Source organism: Trichoplusia ni, chromosome 14 (genome assembly GCF_003590095.1).
Source record: "Trichoplusia ni isolate ovarian cell line Hi5 chromosome 14, tn1, whole genome shotgun sequence".
Lineage (NCBI taxonomy): Eukaryota > Metazoa > Arthropoda > Insecta > Lepidoptera > Noctuidae > Trichoplusia > Trichoplusia ni.
This window is the reverse complement of record NC_039491.1, coordinates 9,382,206-9,403,106: the sequence shown is the minus strand read 5'-3', so window position 1 is coordinate 9,403,106 and position 20,901 is coordinate 9,382,206. Positions and strand designations below refer to the sequence as shown.

Sequence of the window (20,901 nt, the reverse complement as noted above, 5' to 3'; positions counted from 1 at the left end):
AAAGTTCATTTGGCATGCCTTTGTCAGTGCAGCCTAAATTTTTATTAATCCAAAGACGAAATCTTCTATACCTAGTTGCTAAAATAATAAAGCCATTATTCTGAAAAACGTAGGTATTGGTTTATGAACGGTGTGTGAACAAGGATTCAATTTTTGCGGAGACTTAAAAATAATTTAGCCGTCTAAAGACAAAAAAGGCAACGATTATCTAAAAATAAAAAGTAAAAATATTAAAATATCCTCATTTCTCATTCACGTCAACAATTTTTTTTCCAACCGATGAAGATTACGAAGAAAAGAAACCCCATGTTATTATACATTTACGATCGATAAGAATCAAAGGTCGCCCGGTAACGTCGCGTGAACAAACGCGTTCACGAACTCACAATTATGTTTAGTATTTTGTACATTGTTTATTTATTATTTTGTTATACAAATGCGGTATGCCGGTGATTGCCCCACTTGTGGGTTCGAGGACGAGGCGGTTGCCTTGAAGGAATGAAGTGTGGTTCAGGTGAAATTAGTGTTTTTTTAAATAGATTTTATATCTTGAAAGTTTTCGTGTGATTTTGTTTGCTTTTAATTTCAATCCGCGCCTGTATATCGATATCTCGCTAGTCACTCAAGAAAAAGGAATAAAAAGCGAAAATGCGAAAATTAATTCGTATTGAATGAATATTTAAAAATTTAGCCAAAATTGGTTATATAAAAAATAGCGTGAAACAGTTTACGAAAAAAAGTTTCCCATTTTAAGTCCCTTAAAAACATGATTAAATTATTACAACGTTCATGTTTTGAATTCCATAGCAATAAAATCCGAAACAAACAGAAAACAATTGACAGACTATAGGACTTGCCCAGTGGACCAAAGATGTATCGGCAAACAACTAGTAAGTTGGAGGTCACAAAATAAATACAAGTTAAAGATCCAACAGAAATTTTCGCAAACGAAGTTCGTGCGGTCACTGCAAACATTTCAACTGTATCTGTACTATGAACTTCTAAAACAAGACTTGCTGTCCTTGTGGAAGGGAGACGGGGAACTTCATTACTCATAGCAGCATCTCACTTGCACTACGAAGTAAATTCAACTTTATTAATTTGTTGTAAGGTGACTTTTCGTTTAATATCGTCGTCCAAGGAGTGCCTATAAAGAGTATTTTATAAACTAGTGTAACGGCTGAATTTGTGTCGACTACAGACGTTTTGGTATTTTGCAGATGTATTAAAGTTAAGGAGCTTTGAGAGCGAGTCAATGTAACTATGTGTCATATTAAACACATTATATTGACTGGAAAAGTATCCCATAAATTAAAATCCTTAAATCGCCGTCTAATTTAAGTAGTAGAAGTTTTAAACTTCATAAAAATACTGATAAAAACAAAAAAGTCAAAATAAAAACAATTGATGAGTAATCTTTATATTATACCTTTTCTATACATCTTCGTCATCTAATCTCATATATTCTATTATTACAATACAAAATCAGACAAAAATATCTCGAACCTTTAATCATAAATAAATAAATAAACACTTGTGCCAAAAAAAAAACGAATACGTACCCAAATAGATATTCAAACTTCGAAAATAAATCGAATGATAACTGATAAGGGTACGTCGGTCCTAAATCAACAGATTCTCATAAAGATTGAATACTAGAACAGTAAATAAAAATCAACTTGAATAAAACAAATACTTGAAGACAAATCTCGAAACGAAAGTCTGGGACCAGGGCCCCGATTCTGCTATTTACAACGGCCGATGGATTAAATTTGAAATTATTCCTATTTTTTTAAGCAATTCGCCAACACAATATTTGGAAATTCATCGTATTGACGGTGAGTGTTCCGCCCTGTACCGAATTTCCAATTACTTTGTTGGAAAAATACTTAGAATAATACAAATAGTACGAATGTAATTCAATTGTCATTCATTCATCAGCCATTGTAAATAGCAGAATCGGGACCCTGGTCTTAGGTATCTTGATATCGAAATCAAATACAAAAAATAAAGGGAAAATGGATAACAAATATTTAGTTATAGTTAAGTGCTTTAACTTTAATTTGGGAGGTCACTCAAATGCCTTTTTAGACGACTTCAGTGTTCTTGGTAGTTTTTTTTTAATATTTTTACAGTTCAACTCGCGATCCCGCCGCGTCAGCTCATGATTAAGGACTTGGTTGGGTCCGAAACTAGTCGGGCACCCCCGATAAATACGCGTGAGTAAACCGTAACATCGTTTAATAAAAAGTAGAAAAGTTAGTGTTATAGTAATTGCTTTAGGAAATAGCTAATTAAGGAAAATGAAAAGTTTTGAATGTCACTCATATATTTTATTAAATATTAATATTGATATGATTTGAATATTCATTTGAATATGATTCATAAATTCTCTTCTGTCTCGCAAATATAAATTTGTCAAATTATAAAGAACGGAACTTACGCGTCAGTTCTGTGTATAAATTTTGCGAAGTCGTTACGTCACACCCCTCCCTCAACTTTAAAAAATACTCATAAAGTATTTTTTAATTACCTAACTATCTGACGATTTAAAAACATACTTTTATACCCAGTCATTACCACTATTCTTGAAGTTTACTTAATAATATACTGAAAGAAAGCATTCTCTTGGATAATATGCATGTCTAATGTTGTTCCAACAAAGATCCAACCTTGTCTGTTTCATTTCAACTTAAGTTCTACAACCCTTGAATATTCTGAATGTTGCCAGCATTATAATTTCTTAACTTTGCAACACTTACACTAATTACAAACCCACCCTAGATACAGAAATATCAAGATTGCTCTAGCTTAGTTATATTTTAATTAAAAATGTCGTCACTATAAGTACCTAGGTACAACAAAATTGAACTATACTTGAAAAGCAAGGTTTTTATTGAAAAAAAAATTGTCCAGGTAGGTGAATAGCGATGGTAAGATGAAAACTCTAACAAAATTTATTTTCGTACGAAAAGTTTATGTTTGCTTTTCCCAAATATTCTCTCATTAGAATTCACTAATAAACTTATACACAATTACCGTATATGTAATAATATGAATAAACCTTTTAAAAATAACCCAAATTAATTGAATACAAAATAACTTTCACCTTTTCCCTGCAATGGAATTACGACAAATTACTGCATTTCCCTGTCTGGCGTTTATTTTAAGCGTAAATAAAGCGTGTGGCGGAATACAGGGTGACAGGCGCTGGTGGCCTCGCTCCAGGCAAACTGTATTGACTTAACGCGCTTATATTGTTTACCAAATATACCAAGGATAAACAATGGGATGTATGGGTAGATAATCTGATTTTAGGAGTAGAAACGAGTACAGTCATATTAGAAAATAAATTGCAATTCCATGTTAGATAATAAACGGCCCCTCGCACTGAAACGGTTCTACTGTACTGATAATATAATACATTGGTTGACGCGATCCCGACTATAAGTTTTAGTTCAGGTAGAAGTAACTACTTTTATAAATTAAAATTCTTCATTTCTTTATTTTAACGGTTTACTTACGTGTGTTTATCGTGATTGAACGACTAGTTTAGGACCCAACTTGAGACCTTAATCATGAGCTGATGCAGCCGCTTGGTCGCCAAAGTCAAACTTCATGAAAACAATTGTAAGTAAATTTGAAAACTAGTCTGTATTTACAAGTATGCCCACATATTTTTTACTTCACATTCTTTTATTAAGTAGCAGAAAATATCAAATACTGACCTGCCTGTTAGTTTGTTTGCTTCTCTGCAAGTAACTCAAGAACTCTGATGCGGGTGACGACGAAATAAGTTCAAGTCCCTTTCCAAATCATTCAAGATGTTTTGAAGGAGAAAAAAATAATTTCAATGATGTTTGTGGAGCTATTTCTGTATTAATACTAAAGGGTAAGTTTGAAGAGTTTGTTTGTATGCCTGTTTTTAGGATTTTGTAACTAAAGGTAAAAACGGAACCTTATCACTAGGGCACCGCTGTTTGTTTGTCCATCCGCCACCAGGCTGAATCTCATGATCCGTGATAGCTAAATAAATGTCGTCGTACATCACACGTCATATTTTTTTTAGATAAGAAAATTTTGTTTGAACCCTCTCTTTGGTTTTTTTTGTGCCACAGAACTGACTTGTTTTTCATGATACTGTTTAATTTTGTAAGCAACCTTCCATGTCGCATGTCCGCCTCACACTTATCTGGATATAAATCTCAGGAAACACCATCTCAATTTCATATTTGCGTTGAAATCCTCGTAGAAACTATAGGCTCTATGTCATAACAATCAATCCAAATCCGCAGGGTTCAGCTTGCGTTATAATTATTATCATTAAAAAAACACGGCCGCTTATAAAAAAACTCAGGCACACTCGTTAATGTATCACACAATCAGTAAATACTTTATGTTCCGCGATACAAATTTAACATTGTTTTTCATTTAGGAAAAAGGTTACAACTATATCAACATTAATACAGTAGTACACACTTCCGATATTCACATATGAATACAATTTACTGAACTCTACTCGCTCAGTCACCTCACAAAATCATTATTTAAAAAGCTTCTGTACGTAAATGGGACCTTCAATATTCAGAGTCTTAAAGTGCCCCAAAGGTCAAGTTAAGCGCCGGCAAAGAAATAATTCACGCACCTTGATTTTATATACGATTTTCTCCTGAAATGTATCCTGATGTAATTATTTTCTTGTTACACAGCGATAGGTTTAAGTTATGTTATACCGCATAATATAAATTGAAAACTGTTTTAGAGTTAGGTACCGTAAAACATTGTTTATGAGTGAAAAACCGAACATAGCATCGGTATAAGTAGTACATCCCATAAAAAAAGTCCATTTGCTTAAACTTCTCATCCGAAACACAATGTATTTTCCACAAACGTACGTATAAACACATGCATAACCCTCGCCAGGTCACCGAATAACGAATTTTATTTAAATTCAACACGGCGAAATACAAAACGAATGGGCGCGGACGCAATTAGCGACGGCGAAGCACACACAGGGTTAACGGTACGGGTTTTTTTCTGATTTCATTCGTAATTCACGTTTAGCCGTATTTGATGACACGTTAAAATCACGTACGGCTGTTTTTTGCGACACATTTTTCGATTATGCAAAAAGGCTGCTGCAAAAATGTTTTTTTTAGTATCGTATTTTCATTTTGGTATGTACACGATATTCTGCATCTATTTTTTGGTGGTTTATTTTTGTTTGTATACTAATAGGCTTTTAAGCTCCAATACCAAAAATGAAGTTTATTTTTAAAATGTTAAAAGAACACACCAAAAACAAAATTTACTTTCGCAGCAAAAAATTAACAGAAAATACATTTGGGTTCTTTATCATAATAATCTGACAGTTACCCTTTTGGCGATTAAAAACAAGATACGACAAAATCCTCCGTTAAAAAATCTCATTAAAAATGTTCTAAAGTGTCACCGTGGAAAGAGCCTATTCCACTTAAAATAGAATAATTTCACGCCTTAAAAAAAAGTGTAGCAAGCAAGGTAATCAATCTTAATTCGTTGGGACAGTGGACTCAAAAGAATATATTTTTACGTTGACTTGTAGGGACATTTCATTATTCTTATCCCTGTCCTTCGCTGTTAAAAGGACTGTTATTCTCTGAAAAATCGATTACAAATCTGTCATGTTATATTCTCTGTGCCTCTTTGTTATATTTTTTGAGGAGTGGCACATTCATCAGCTTATGTTATTATGGTATAAATTTTGATGTATCTAATAAGAACTGGGGCGTGATGTATAAATTGGAACGATTTGTTGAGCATCCAAGTGCATTACTACTTCAAGAGAATATTCGTAGAGTCTTCAAGTTGTTTGAGTTTCCAAATCCAATTTCTCTTACACCAGCACAATTCTGTTCATCCTTATCCGTATCCTTCAAAGTGTTTTCTACTTTGATACCAAATAATGGTACTGCATACACAAATTAGCTTACATGTCAGTATAGTTCTTGGGAATCCCGTACAAATTTAAGGTCCTCGCATCTACTTGCATTGACATGCTGTCAGCGTTTGCGTGTTATCTCCCGAGCAGTGATGTGCTGACGCGTTGCATTCGAATCATTTATCCGACTACTGAGGGACGACCATAATCCTGCCATTATAATAACCCAGTTGTATCGCCAAGCTTCGCCCGCAGTCACGTTCGTAGTGCGCTTAACATCAATATTTGGCCATTAAAACGGTGCAAACAATCCCGTTGTTCCAATGTTTCTTGTTTGAATTATCTGAAGTACTTCGCTCTGATAGTGGGACTTAGTGGATTAGGGGTTAATGCGAGTCGCGGTTGGCTTAAATGTTTGAGTAATTATAGTTCATAATTTGTTGGTGTAGATTTTTAATGAAACCGCAAGGGACAAAATTATTGCGTATAACGAACTGGCCGTAAACATAATTGTCAATGCCGTCACTGTTATATTATTATTATAATACTTGCTTTAGATTTAGTAAGAAAAAACGTCTCTAATAAATTTCAATTTTTGAAATAGAAATAATAACAGATAATAATCCAATAATACGAGATCTTAAACGAAGGTTTCAGCATTGTTAACTGCACAATCTTACTGCGGGTTTTCAATTTTAAATTCCTATATTTGGAATCCAGGTTTCTCACGATGTTTTTATTCACTGTTTGCCAGTGGTACCTCAGACACTTAAGTAAGTACCTACATATTAACTTTGCAAGTCACATTGGTCTTCGCCTGCTTTAGGATTGGACTGGCATCTCTTGGATAAATATCCTTAGCAAGGCCACCATAACCACATAAATAACTTAGTATTATCATGATCACACCTAGTCGTTTTCAAGTTCAATAAATATGATAACCTAAACACAATGATAGAAACTAATTCTAACATTTTTTTTTCCAAGGTCAATATCAAATAAAATGATTTTAGACGATTTAGTGATTACCACTAAGATTATTATTAACCTATTCACTGGTCTTGTCCTTATCTCTTCCAACCACCAATTCTTCTAAAAATAATTTAGGATTGCTGATAAATGAATAATTATTGATGATGTCTGTATTTAGTACCGTTAACAGTAAGAAGGTGAAGGTTAGACAGAAGTTCTTATGAATATCTGGGAAGAAAAATTATGACCAGATCTAAATAACAATATAATATAATAAAAAATTGGAACCACATTCTTCTTATTCAGGAAATAAACGCGTACGGTTTTTTCCTTTAGGTTTTTAGTTTAAGCTGATTTTTCCTGAAGAGAGTCATCATCAGCCTAGACTGACACACTGACACCAGTGTTTGACAATGAGCTTCTGCCTGACGAACCCAGTTAGCTTGTTAGAGACCAGGGCAACACGATACCCCTTTGCAAGTCTTTGTTGCCTCTAAATGTAAAGTCATATTATTATATGTGCAAATAACAGCCGAGGAACAGGTTATGACATAAATCCCATCACTGACCGATCGTATCAAGTGTAGGTTAACCTGTGATCGACCAAATACTGCAGTTGTAGGCTTTCTAAAAGGGAGTAATTACCGATTAAATATATTTCCCTAATCTCAGACTTTTAAGTTGTATAAACTGCACTAAAATGTGTATTTACAATCATTACTGAAACTTTTAAAGATAAAAGCCCTTGTCGTAAACTCTACAAGGGCCCTTCACTCTTTGCTGTCAAGGATTGTCAAAACGTGGATGGGAAAAGAGAAAAAAATATTCGTAATTATTTTTATATAATGCTTGCTTGCTGTTTTATTGTAGCTTGTAAACTAGATCTTATAATATGACTGTATTTGCATTACGATCACTAGCTTTTGCTTGTCTTGCAAGTTTGTTCTGGCTTAAATGTCCAATTTATACTAGCTTTAAAAGGTCGATTAGTGTTTCAACTTGAAACAATAGGTGTAATTTAATATTTATTTTATAATTTAAAGATTTTAATTGGGTCTTCGTAAAACCAGCGTAAAAAACCTGATTCTTAAAACATTTTTATTTTTAGACATGCAAACGTTTTGCATTTAACTGGAAAAAATTAAAACAATCTCTAATCCGAGATCAAAACTTTGTTCTACTTTTTCACTCTGAGACTCTTAAAAGGACAAAGGAAATAAAGCGCCAGTCCAACTCTTGGACCTTCTACGCACTAGTTAGTAAACGCGCCAAGCGGCTTTTTATAAATATGCGTAATTTGCTACCGTATGTGGTACAGGGGGCCTGACGCCTTGTCTCAAAGCCATATATTATATTATAGTGAGGATCAGTTATGCCGCTCTAAGCCGTGCAATGTCAAATAAAATGGAATTAAATCATTTATTCTGCAATTACAATATCTCGTAACTTTTATATGTTATTTTTGAGAACGCTGCAGTCGACATGTCCTATCTGACTACCCTGATAAGCCACGTCGAAACAAACTCAGGGTTTGCGGTCCAGATAATTTCAAAAGGCGATTATTAAACTAATGCAGAGAATATCTTTGGACTGGCCTTTTGAGGAAAGTACCAAATCGCTATTCACATGGCCTAGCTGATCGAGCTTCCACACCAAGCAGTGAATATCTCTTTTAAAATTACATTTCAGGGGGGACCGATCAACCGCACCGCGCGTTTAATTCCTAGTGCGTAAGACGTCTTACCGTTTCTCAGTATATTTAGTCGAAACTTTCTGGCACTTCTGCTCGACTGCTTCCCAATCCACTGTTTGTGTTTGACAAGACGATTTATGAATCTATTTACATTTTTTCTACTTACTGTCAAAACTTTTTCTGTTTTACGTCATAATACTTTTTTGTTAAAGTTATGCAATTATTTTTAAAGATATACTGCGATTGTTAAAGTGTATGTGTTGGAAAATGGCTTTTGTTTTTGACAAATCTAATCTTTAATTTTATAATATATGTTTTAAAGACTCCAAAATGATTGAGGTTGTCACTGTACTTTATATGTTTATTGCTTAGGACCGGATGAACCGCTTTTGTTAATTATTATTTTTTATTTAACGTGAAATATATGTCAATTTGTCCTATAGAATTACATCAAGCGTGGCTCTGTAGTTTTTCTGTTAAAAAAAAATATTATTTCCTTTGCAGTCAATGAGACAATAATAGTCATTTACATTTGATATTCTATTAAAGGAGTTCTTATATCACGAAATAAAATAAAATTATCGCCCACTTACAACAAACGAGGTTTAAATAAATAATTAAAATCTTTACACATTTATCTCGCCACGTTTTATTTATTCATGCAGCTTTCATTATACGGGCGGAGGTGAAGTAAATTACTTTAAATAATAATATGTTATTGTTTGCAGCCTGCATTAATATGAGACCGTGTTATTATGCTCACAACTTCGAATGAGAAAGAAATAACTACTTTCTACCACTACCACTTTTTGACCAGGGATAATAATATAAGTCACTAGCCCCTCTTAGCCAAGTAACGTTATGGATGAATGATGAAATGAATAGTTATGGATTTGACACAAAAACTACACAATTTTTATAGTCACTCATCAAAGTAATGATTCAGTTCGACTCGCGATCCATGATTAAGAACTTCGGTTGGGTCCGAAACCAGTCAGGCTACCCCGATAAATACGCGGGAGTAAACCGTTACATCATTTATTTTAATATAGAATCATTCTCACGATAGTAACTATTAAATGAATGACTGTACCAATTGTTAAATGATGTAACGGTTTACTCACGCGTATTTATCGGGGTAGCCCGACTAGTTTCGGACCCAACCGGAGTCCTTAATCATGAGCAGACGCGGCGGGATCGCGAGTCGAACTGACGTCAGCGGCCGCGCATCTCGCTGCGTAGCGTCGCGCCCGCGCCGTGAGCGGCGGTGGGGCCGGCGACGCCGGTGGCGCGGGTGGGGGGTCTGCTGTCGTCATTGGCATCGTCCGTGCTCCCGTACTGGCTGAGTCAGTGCATACTATGCTGACCGCGTCGCTTTCCAGGCTTGGCTTCGTATGACATAACGCAGCATTCAGTGCTGGTTTCCACGCTGGTGGCAGTGTCCATCCACGATCTCTATTGAAATTCGGGTGACGGCTGATTTCTATAGCCTCACGTACTTTTCGCGGCACGAAGTATTTCTCCTTCGCTAGTACGGAGGCTTTGTCGAAACGTATGTAGTGTGCCGTCCCCGCATTACACACATGTTCTGCCACTGCCGACTTGTCGGTGTCCATGTTCTTCATGCTGCGTATATGTTCGCCAAGTCTGGTTGCTACATTACGCCGGGTTTCCCCAATGTAGCTCAGGCCGCAGTCGCACGGTATTTTGTATACTCCCGGGAAGCCTAAAGGATCCTTGTCCTTGGGAGAGCGGATCATCTGTCGCAGTTGTCCGGGTGGCCGATAGATCGTCTTGATGCTATATCTCCGGCGTAACAAGCGACCTATCTTGTCTGTGACACCCTGCACGTATGGTAAGTACGCAGGAGTCCGCTCAGCCTCCGCCGGACGCTTGCGAGCTTCGCCCGCAGATCCCAGGAGACGTCTACACTTGCGCCACTGATATCCATTGCGCTCTAATACGTCACGTACATGCCTCAGTTCCGCATTGACGTATTCATGGTCGCAGAGAGCGAGTGCTCGGTTCAGCAGCGTACGAGGCACCGAAGATAGGTGTGAGGGGTGGTGATGGGAGTCGGCTCGTAGGTACCGGTCTGTGTGCGTTGGCTTCCGGTATACGGTATGAGTCACCCGTCCGTTCGGCTCTCGGATGACCAGTACGTCCAGGAACGGTAACTTTCCTTCTTTTTCCTCCTCTATGGTGACCTCTATCTTCGCGTGCACCCGATTTAGGTGTGACGTCAGGTCCTTCAATGCGTCCCGGGCGACGACAGCAAAGATATCATCTACATATCGCCACCAGTATCGCGGTTTCACGTTTGCAGAGTCTAGTGCTTTTTTCTCAAACCACTCCATGAAGATGTTTGCCACAACGGGCGCCAGTGGTGAGCCCATAGCCACTCCGTCAATTTGGAGGTAAAAGTCCCCTCGCCACAGGAAATATCCACTTTTAAGACAATACGTGATACTCTCAACGTAGCCAGTAGGTAGTGTAGTTCCGCCTAAAGCTCGCAAGCGTCCGGCGGAGGCTGAGCGGACTCCTGCGTACTTACCATACGTGCAGGGTGTCACAGACAAGATAGGTCGCTTGTTACGCCGGAGATATAGCATCAAGACGATCTATCGGCCACCCGGACAACTGCGACAGATGATCCGCTCTCCCAAGGACAAGGATCCTTTAGGCTTCCCGGGAGTATACAAAATACCGTGCGACTGCGGCCTGAGCTACATTGGGGAAACCCGGCGTAATGTAGCAACCAGACTTGGCGAACATATACGCAGCATGAAGAACATGGACACCGACAAGTCGGCAGTGGCAGAACATGTGTGTAATGCGGGGACGGCACACTACATACGTTTCGACAAAGCCTCCGTACTAGCGAAGGAGAAATACTTCGTGCCGCGAAAAGTACGTGAGGCTATAGAAATCAGCCGTCACCCGAATTTCAATAGAGATCGTGGATGGACACTGCCACCAGCGTGGAAACCAGCACTGAATGCTGCGTTATGTCATACGAAGCCAAGCCTGGAAAGCGACGCGGTCAGCATAGTATGCACTGACTCAGCCAGTACGGGAGCACGGACGATGCCAATGACGACAGCAGACCCCCCACCCGCGCCACCGGCGTCGCCGGCCCCACCGCCGCTCACGGCGCGGGCGCGACGCTACGCAGCGAGATGCGCGGCCGCTGACGTCAGTTCGACTCGCGATCCCGCCGCGTCTGCTCATGATTAAGGACTCCGGTTGGGTCCGAAACTAGTCGGGCTACCCCGATAAATACGCGTGAGTAAACCGTTACATCATTTAATAATGAATCAGTCTCACGATAGTTATTATAAAAATGTACCAATTGTTGCTTAGCCTTCATTTTACAGATATAATAGACGTTCATGATCTGTTAAAATTTTAACTGTCTACCTATAACTGTTCACAAGACTTAGCCTGTAAATAGACGGTCTAACAGCGGTACCTTAATAAAAGGGTTACGTTTTTACCCTGTAGGTACAAAAATCTGAAGGATTCAAGAAACACGGCAGCGTGTCAAACCAAGAGTCGTCCTCAGGGAAGCCGAGCGAAGTCCGAGCGAGGTATAGGTACAATACAACATACTATATATTTTGATACTACTGAATACTTGATGTTTTTTATTAGAAAACTTTCTCATCAGCTGGGCAAGTTGGGTGTGCACAGAATTACTACAACATGGCGGGCAAACTGTCCAAAGTTTGGTTTTGGTCTCGGTCCATCCAATTACGTACGAATCACTTTACTTATTCTCCTCTATGTGAACCGTTTGTACCTTTTAAAATGTCAGTATCCATTTTTGCTTTTGTCCTGGATTCCATAAAAAGATAACTCTCGTGAGCTTTATGGAAACCTAAAGCTTTATGCTCCTCTAATGCAATTAGGAAGTCTTAGTAAGATAAACCAAATAATACAGTTTAGCTATAAGCTATAAATCCCATGCTTGATATTAATACAGAACTTGTTATATTAATTTCAAATTTAAATACAAGGCATACGATTTTGAAATCATTACCTTACCTAAAATAGCAGATCACGGATTAATTAAAACATTTTTGAAGTGGGTAGCGAAACGTAACTCATTTGTCCCTTACTACCTTGAAGTAATAATTAAATTAGTAATTATAAAATACGGTTAAATTAATCGGAAGGATAATTGTTTTTGATGCTATTATAAATATTGTTCAAATCAGCTTTAATTGGAAAGTACGGTTTTTAAAGGTATACTTCAAAAAACACATTATTTTCTTCAAACTAGGCCATCGTAGTAATAAGTATTTGGTAAAGAATGATCACCCATCAAATTTATAACCGTACAATCGTTGCCGCGAACCTTCACCTATAATACCTCCTCACCTTCACATATAATTTTTGAATTCGTCATCTATAAAAATTTAATTGCCTAGATAATATGTGGATAAACGGATGGACAAAGTTTTACCAGACAGAAGTTTTAATAATATTTATTTATTTATTTATCATTTATGTACACAGACCAATAAAAGAAGCACAAATATAGAAAGACGTGTACAAAGGTATTATATATATTATTATATTGCACATCGGCTACCCACTCGTTTATTAGAAGAGGAACACAACAGTTTTTTAATTACAACACATCAAACCCCAAATCCATCAGACAATTTTAATTTAAGAATACCTAATACCTTTTACGAGATAAGGACTACCTGTCTTAAGGCGCAAAGGGTCGCATTTATTCGGTAATTCGACTAGCAACTTCGTAAATGCAGGATTAAATTGCCGGGGTCGCGACGCACGAAAAATGTATGAGAAGTAGAAACGAAGGGACCCAGGCTAAGGGAAGCTCAATTAGTGGCAGGGATAATTCCCCGACCTCTCGTTTGCGTGTTATTTTGAGATGGGGTGCTTATAGAAGAAAAAATCCTTGACTGTGGCAAACATGATTACGTGATTCGTGGAAACTCGGGCTTGCGTCATAAACAGAGTGGGATTAAAAGTGTTCCTTAAAGACAAAATGGGGTTTCCCGTTGCCGTCCTATGTTTTCAATGTTGGCGGATGAAATGATTATATTTAGGAAGATTTTATGCCATTAATAAGAAAAACTTAATATTTAAATATTATTAATTAATATGAAAATCTAAAAACTATTTATAACCATAAGATAAAGATATGAATTCCAAAAATATTATTTTTATGGATATACAAAATCCAGAAATACTAAACATTCATGATACGCCATTTTGTAACCATTGGATGAAGAACTTCAAAAACTTATTCCTATGGAGAAGAAAATGATGTGCAGGAGAAAGTCCGGTAATATTCATCATTAGCTACCTAGATACGCCATGCGCAAATTGGCACATAGCTGCTTCCTACTAGAATCGAATTCTGATGTTATATAACACATATAACATCAGAATTCGATCCTGCAACAATCAAGGACATTCGTTACTCGGACAGCAGCAACGAATAGAGACTTATCAATGCAAACTGTTATGAGACCTGGATCTAAAGCCAAACTGGGCTATCGCTGGTTTGCAATCAAGGCAATGCCAAACAAGTACTAGGAAGACATAAAACCGAAGCAGTGATACGTAGGGGCGATCTTAGAGCCGATGTTTGGGTAACCGGCGTTCCATTGGGCGCTGTGCCAGGTCGACCGGCCTTTGTGTGTCACACCGAAGTTCGGCCGCAAGCAAGTGTTAATAAAAGTGTGCTTTATGTTTTGCTTCGATTGAGCTATTAAATAAAGGTTTTTTTTATTAGGTTTTTTTAGGTGGTATGTTTTATGTCAAGTCCATAGTCCGTCTTCTATCACACAATTCTTAAGGTAGACGTTACAATTTTCGAAAATAGATTGAATTGAAGTCAGCACACAAATTAAGGATTAGATTTTTTAAAACATTATGAAATTCTTTTTCTAAATGTCAACACATTTCATATTGTGTTTTAGGTTTGTACTGAATCATATATGGAGTTCCTATTTTGGTTCGATCATTAGACAATACAATTCGGTCTATATGGAGGACATAATTCAGCTCAATACAACGGGCTGACTGATACTAATATTCTGATATTACTTAGCACTATATATCCTCTTTAGCAATTTGTTCATGAAACAGCCTTAAAAACGCAAACAATTCCCATTTAACCACCATTTCCGCTCCCTCGTCGGCTAAAACACAAAACTTCCAAAGTGCGTAATAAATGCTTTATACAAAATATTCATCTCATAATCACTTGAGCTCCTAATAAAACACTTTCTAGACAATATTTAAGACATTTACGGTGTAAACACGGTTGATAATTTATCTTTACGAGGACTGTGTAATTCTAAGCCGAGATATGAACTGGGATTTTCTGAGACCCTATTAAGGTGCAGGTATAATAATAGGTTCATGTATTTTTGCCCCCATTAAAGCATAGCTTTGAAGAAGAAGACTTTTTAAGAGTGCTTTTTGAACAAAAAAGTTGTTTTGAGATGGATGTATATACCAAACTGTTTGCTGACAAAATCAATTATACGACTACTTTACATTTAAAACGCCGTCACTTCTAATATAGTATGAAGATTCAATCTTAACTAAATTACCCATTATTGAGTATGCCAACAATATACGCGCAGTACCTACCCTGATTAGAGCCGCAGTAACGAGGGGTGAAGTCTATATTTAGAATCTTGTTGATCATCAGCTAAGTATGTCATTAGGCTAATGTGATGACGTAATCGCAGAACTAAATTTATTCCTAGAATAGAATACGTTTTGACGTCCATTCGGTCGACGTCACGGACTGCCAGAATGTATATTATTAGGTTGTATTAAAAACTCTTTTGTGAACTTTGAAGAGAGTAAAAGGGTGACCGTATTTGTGTGCGACATTATGAGGTTCAAAAAGTGTACATACTTCGATTTTTTTAATTGACTTTTTTATGTACGAGGATGGAATGGGACTATAGTTTTAAAAATACTAATAAAAAAGATATATTTATAAAGAAGAGGAGGGGTAAACTCTTCATTGCCAAGGGAGCAAAAATGACAAACACCGGACAAAGTCACCAAAACCATGACGGTTCCGTTCCACCGTTTCCGTTGAACTCCTCGAAAATAAGCATTCAGACAATTCTCGTTCATTGTAACACAAAAGGCAGGAAACCATAACTCTATGTATTTTTCTCGACTGTGGCGACCATTTGGCTTCGACATAGAGACGAGGGTCATATTTCTCATACGTATTCACCATTTGTACCGACAGTTCAACCGATTTGAATGGCAGGGCTGACAATAGACGCTCCACTGTATTGTCAGGGTCGCTCATAAGTAAGTGTATCTCGTGAAGTTACTATAGCTTCAGACATTTAATGGAACTATGCTATATTACGGTACGATCTATTCTGATGCTTTTTGTCAGTCCTTACTATGATCCTGTCCTTCTTCCTATGATTTCTGTGAAAAACTACGTTATAAACCTGAGATGTTACCGATACACAAAATTCAACATGGTATGCCAAAAGAAAACGGCACGGCACAAATAATAAATAACGTTTTTGTCAAATATGAACTGTTATAAAACTTATTTACATATAAATTTGTAACATTCAGTAAATGAATAAAAATACACACAAAAAATTGTAACCTCGGTAAACGGCTATTCTTAAACACAGTGCGCAGCGCCACAGTAGGGATAGAAGACCAAACTTATGCGGTAATCTATAGCAAGGAAGAATTTAAATAAAACTCGTTGTCGGAGGAATTCTCTAAGAGAATAAACTCGCCTATCAGCGACCGTGTTTTCAAATGCACGTACCTTCGGGACGGACACGGAAAAATATTCCAAAGGAAAATACGAACTGGTGGTGCTCTATTGAAAAAACAAGCTTGAGCTCAAAAGCTTCGCACACGGTAAATACCAATAGTATTTTCTTTGCTACAATATCCCTTGAGAGGACGAATATTTAGTGCTTAGATTGCTATGGTAACAAGTTGCAAGTGATCAACACAATGTTTTTGACTTTATTTAACCCTTTACGTTTGCTTTTGGATTCTTGATCTTCAGTTTATTTCTTTATACTAGAAAAGAATAGTCGTATTTGTTGAATAGTTGTTTTTTTTAATGACAATCTATACATATAATAAAATTGTAGAAAAGTGAAAACTGTACATTGAATATTTAAAAAAAAGAATAATTGGAGGGTGGTCTACGAACGATTCCGATGCCGAAAATATGATTTTTAGAATTTTTGTCTGTTTGTCTGTTTGTCTGTTTGTCTGTATGTATGTCCGGAAAGATCTCGGAAAGTGCTGGATAGATTTGATTCATATTTTCAGAGAATATCAACAAGAGGTCCGGTCAACATACTTTTTACTTATTATCTCGCTTTTCGTTGCAGGGGGTGAGCAGGTGCCTTTTATATCTATACACAAATATCAAATTATCTCATAAACTACTGAATATATTTCGTTCAAATTTTGCATGAACCTTATCGTACACATGATACAACAAATATACAAAAACCATAACGCTACTATGCAGGGGGCATGAGCAGTAAAGTTTTAAATTTTTGGGCTCACCCGTAACTTCGTGTAATACAATTATGAAGTGTATTTTCACCCCATTGAGTAGTAGGCAGCACGGTCATCAATTTACTCAAAAAACATCACGCTATTTATCTTAAGACTTTTGGCAGAGCAATAATATATTTTTTCGAAAGTAGATCATTTTCACAAAATCAGTAATTTTATTCTCTTTCAAGTCTAATGTAGACCTAGCACGACAATATAATTAAAATAAAAGAAACATAAACTATTAATACTTTTATTATTATTATTTTGATGCAAATGTTACTTTGTAATCGGTACATTCTTGAAGCAAAGGAACTCAAATTATTTTTATTTTTATTGGTGTACTAAAATTAGTCAAGTTCAAATGTGGAATGCCGTAATATGATTTTATGTTTATTTACGATAGGTGTATATACCTATGTTTTTAACTCGGTAATGTTGGCGACGCTACTTCCAGATAAAAGAATTCGTAGTGACACTCAACCCAAAGTTTCATGTAGTTCACATTGATCTCATCTATAATTATGCATAACAATAAATAACTGAACGACACAGTTAATTATATTACCTTGGTTCATCCGTTACAACTAGCAACAAAAATATAAACTTTCAAACAAGAAAAAGCCTTTCAAACAATGAAATAATGTTTTCTTAAATTTGCAACATTACATAGGCCAAAAGTATTTCGGACAGAAAAGCCCAGAAAACTTGCATAAAAACTTCATAATAGGTATGCAATGTGAAAGATCTATAAGACCAAAGCTATGAATTAATAAGAGCGTACGCTAGACGGTTTTTAACATTACGTATCTATTGATAGAACAATGTCTACTGATACCTGGGATTTTTCAATATTTTAACGATTTGATTTGTCTACATCCGACATTACAGAGACCGCACACGTGGCCGTTCCAAAAATTCCTGTAACGATTTATTGTAATCTCTACTTATTTAAAATTTTCTTCTTTCGTAGCCTGGTAAAAACAGGGGAAGGAACAAGACTGAATGAGTTTTTGAGATCCCTAAGCCGACGAGGATTAGGAACATATTTTTGGAAATTTCCCAATAAGGCTGATAATAGCGTGTAGCTATCAGCACTTACATCCGTCACACAATGTCTGGAAAATTCATTTTGGCTGTCGGTATCGACAGCGTAACCTCATAACCAACCTCATGAAGTCTTTATTTAAGTTCCATTTATGCAGTAGGGATGACGATATTTTACTTCAATGATCGTCAGGTAGGTTGACGAATAAAATACGTAATTTTTCTTTGTAAATTGGTACAGTAAATAGAACTCATGCGCTTGAAGTCACTTTTATGTTCATATTTTGCTTTGTTGTACCATCCCAAATTACACATATCCTATACTTTAGATTTTTGTCATTGTCAATTTAAAAAAGGGGTGTCTGATAGTTTTTTTTTATTATCACGCTATTTATTTATCAGCAATTTAAAGGCAAATCATGATCAAAACACCAGGGGGGCTAGATAACACGTTTACCAACTTTTTTATTTTGGATATATTCCAAATGTTTGTGAGGAAGATCAGTTTTAATATTAAGAGGACAAGCAAACATAACGTGTTTCAGGAAACTGTTTATCTGGGCGCAATTTTGCAAAATCTTATATCTTATGACACTATGTAACATCCACAGTTACTGAGCCCGACTCTCACTTCACCAGCTCCGTCCAGAAAAATAATTTGACATCTTATTTATATCGTCAGAAAACATCGTGTGTGAAAATAACAACTGTCTGGCTATCACTGTTCCTCAGAAACAGCCAGGTGACAGACAGACGAACGGACACCGGGGCCTCAGTAATATGGTTCTGGTTTACCTCTTTGGTTACAGTACAATAATAATTTTATGATACCTCATAATCACTATCATAATCCCTCTAACAATTTCAGGTGTAGGCCGGCCAAAGAACAGACGTGCTCGAAAATCATAACTCACCCAATTAGAAAATGGAAACCCTCGAAAGTAAAACATTTTTAGCAGAAGTGCTAAGACTGAGTTATACCTTCTGTTATTTTTTCATACTTGCATCCCCACCCCCATTTTTAAACGGCTCGATTTGTCAAACATGTCTTAACGAACACTCGCACATAATTCACGTTTAAATTAAAATTGTACAATTCGTTCGGAAGCTATGATGTCACAGACAGACAGGCAGGCAGGCAGATATGTCAAAGTTATAAGCCCCTCTTTTTGGGATTAAATAAGAAAAAGTCATTAAAACAGCTGTGAAATATTTGACACCAGGATAGTATCGTAAACGATAAAATGTGTTTGATTCAAACATTTGATAGTCTTTGGGCCGCTCAAGACTCATTATAATTAAGAAAAAAGCAAGCTTAAAATGTAAAAAAAGTGTTTCATTTTCAATATTGCATTACATTTTTGCGATGATCGTTATTATTAAACTTTATAGTTTTTCACATCTTGAAAATCACGCAGACGAAGTCGCGGGCAACAGCTAGTACTAAAATAAAATATGTTTTATTTTAATTCAATTTTTTTTCCCTACCAACAACCATTTGATCTACATTTTGGTAAATGCATTTTTTAGTTCAAAAAATATTTAAGAGGAAATAACTGGAACGTTAAGGAGTAACTAAAACTGACTGAGTTGAATAAAAAGCTTGACTATCGACTAACTTCAACGAACGTAGCTTTTAAAGACTCCCTCAGGAAACTTTTGGGTCGCGTTAGAAGAGTGAATGCCGTTTTATATTAACTCGCGTCGCGACTATTTCTATAATGCCTTTAAAGAGAAAAAAATATTCCATTAAAATTAAACTTGAGATGCACTTGAGAGGATTTAGGATTATATAATAGTGATATTGTGCCGTTTGCCTAAATCGAATGCAAACAATTAACACAAAATTTTCGGTAAACGAAGAAGTTTATCTTACGCAATCGTATACTAGTTTGAAACTAAATGCGGAGTTTGGTTTAAAAGTGACTTTTAAACCAAATACGAATAAATAATAAAAAATGAAACATGTCACTACATAAATCATCACAAAAATTTAAGCCATACCTAAAGTAGATACTTTTAAAGGCAATTAAAATTTAAAAAGGTCACTTTTATGGGCTCATTGTATTTTCAAGTGTCCAAACATCATACTACGCAAACAGAGCAATGTGAATCAAAAAAATCCAATTTAAACGTTTGATACCTTTGATGGAGCCCAAGGGCTTTATTGATAAACCGTCGTCAGGGCATTATAGAAGCCAATTTATAGGGAATATTTCTGTGCAAATAGCGGCACTGTGACACGGGTGTGACATGGGATTGCCAAGTGGCAATTATAGAGCCGAGTCAGGATACGACGCACCTGTTTGGTCTGCTAACGAAACGTGCAAGATGTTATTTTGAATAAATTTGTTTATTTCCACCTTCGATCTTTGGCCCCTCTTAAATGTACCCGTGTTTTATGTAACAGGTACAAATGTAAGCTGCCGTTGGTTTCGTGGAAGAACTAAAGAAATTTTTCAAAGAATAAAACGACCAAATCTCGCTGCAAAAAGCAAGCAAAGCAAATCGGATAGGTGTTGAATGAATTTGTTGCCTACCTACCCTCGAATGTTATCGCAGCAGAAGAAATAGTCACCTGTGATAATGTCAATTATCCAGCCGTCATTCAGATGATTCATGAGATAGAGCCTGGAGACAGATGGACTGACAGCGAAGCCTCACTAGTAGGCTTCCATTGGAACTTGCTGATGTTGTG

At 36.5% G+C, this 20,901-nt stretch overlaps 1 protein-coding gene across 1 annotated transcript; it reads right to left on the bottom strand.

The window, feature by feature from the left end:
* Positions 1–5,819: 5,819 nt before the first annotated feature.
* On the bottom strand, positions 5,820–10,981 carry LOC113500824. The gene is made up of 2 exons (XM_026881719.1): positions 10,483–10,981; positions 5,820–5,950 (listed from the first exon to the last, which is right to left on the bottom strand). The coding sequence occupies exons 1-2, from the start codon at positions 10,979–10,981 to the stop codon at positions 5,820–5,822; spliced, it is 630 nt and encodes a 209-aa protein (XP_026737520.1).
* Positions 10,982–20,901: the final 9,920 nt, after the last annotated feature.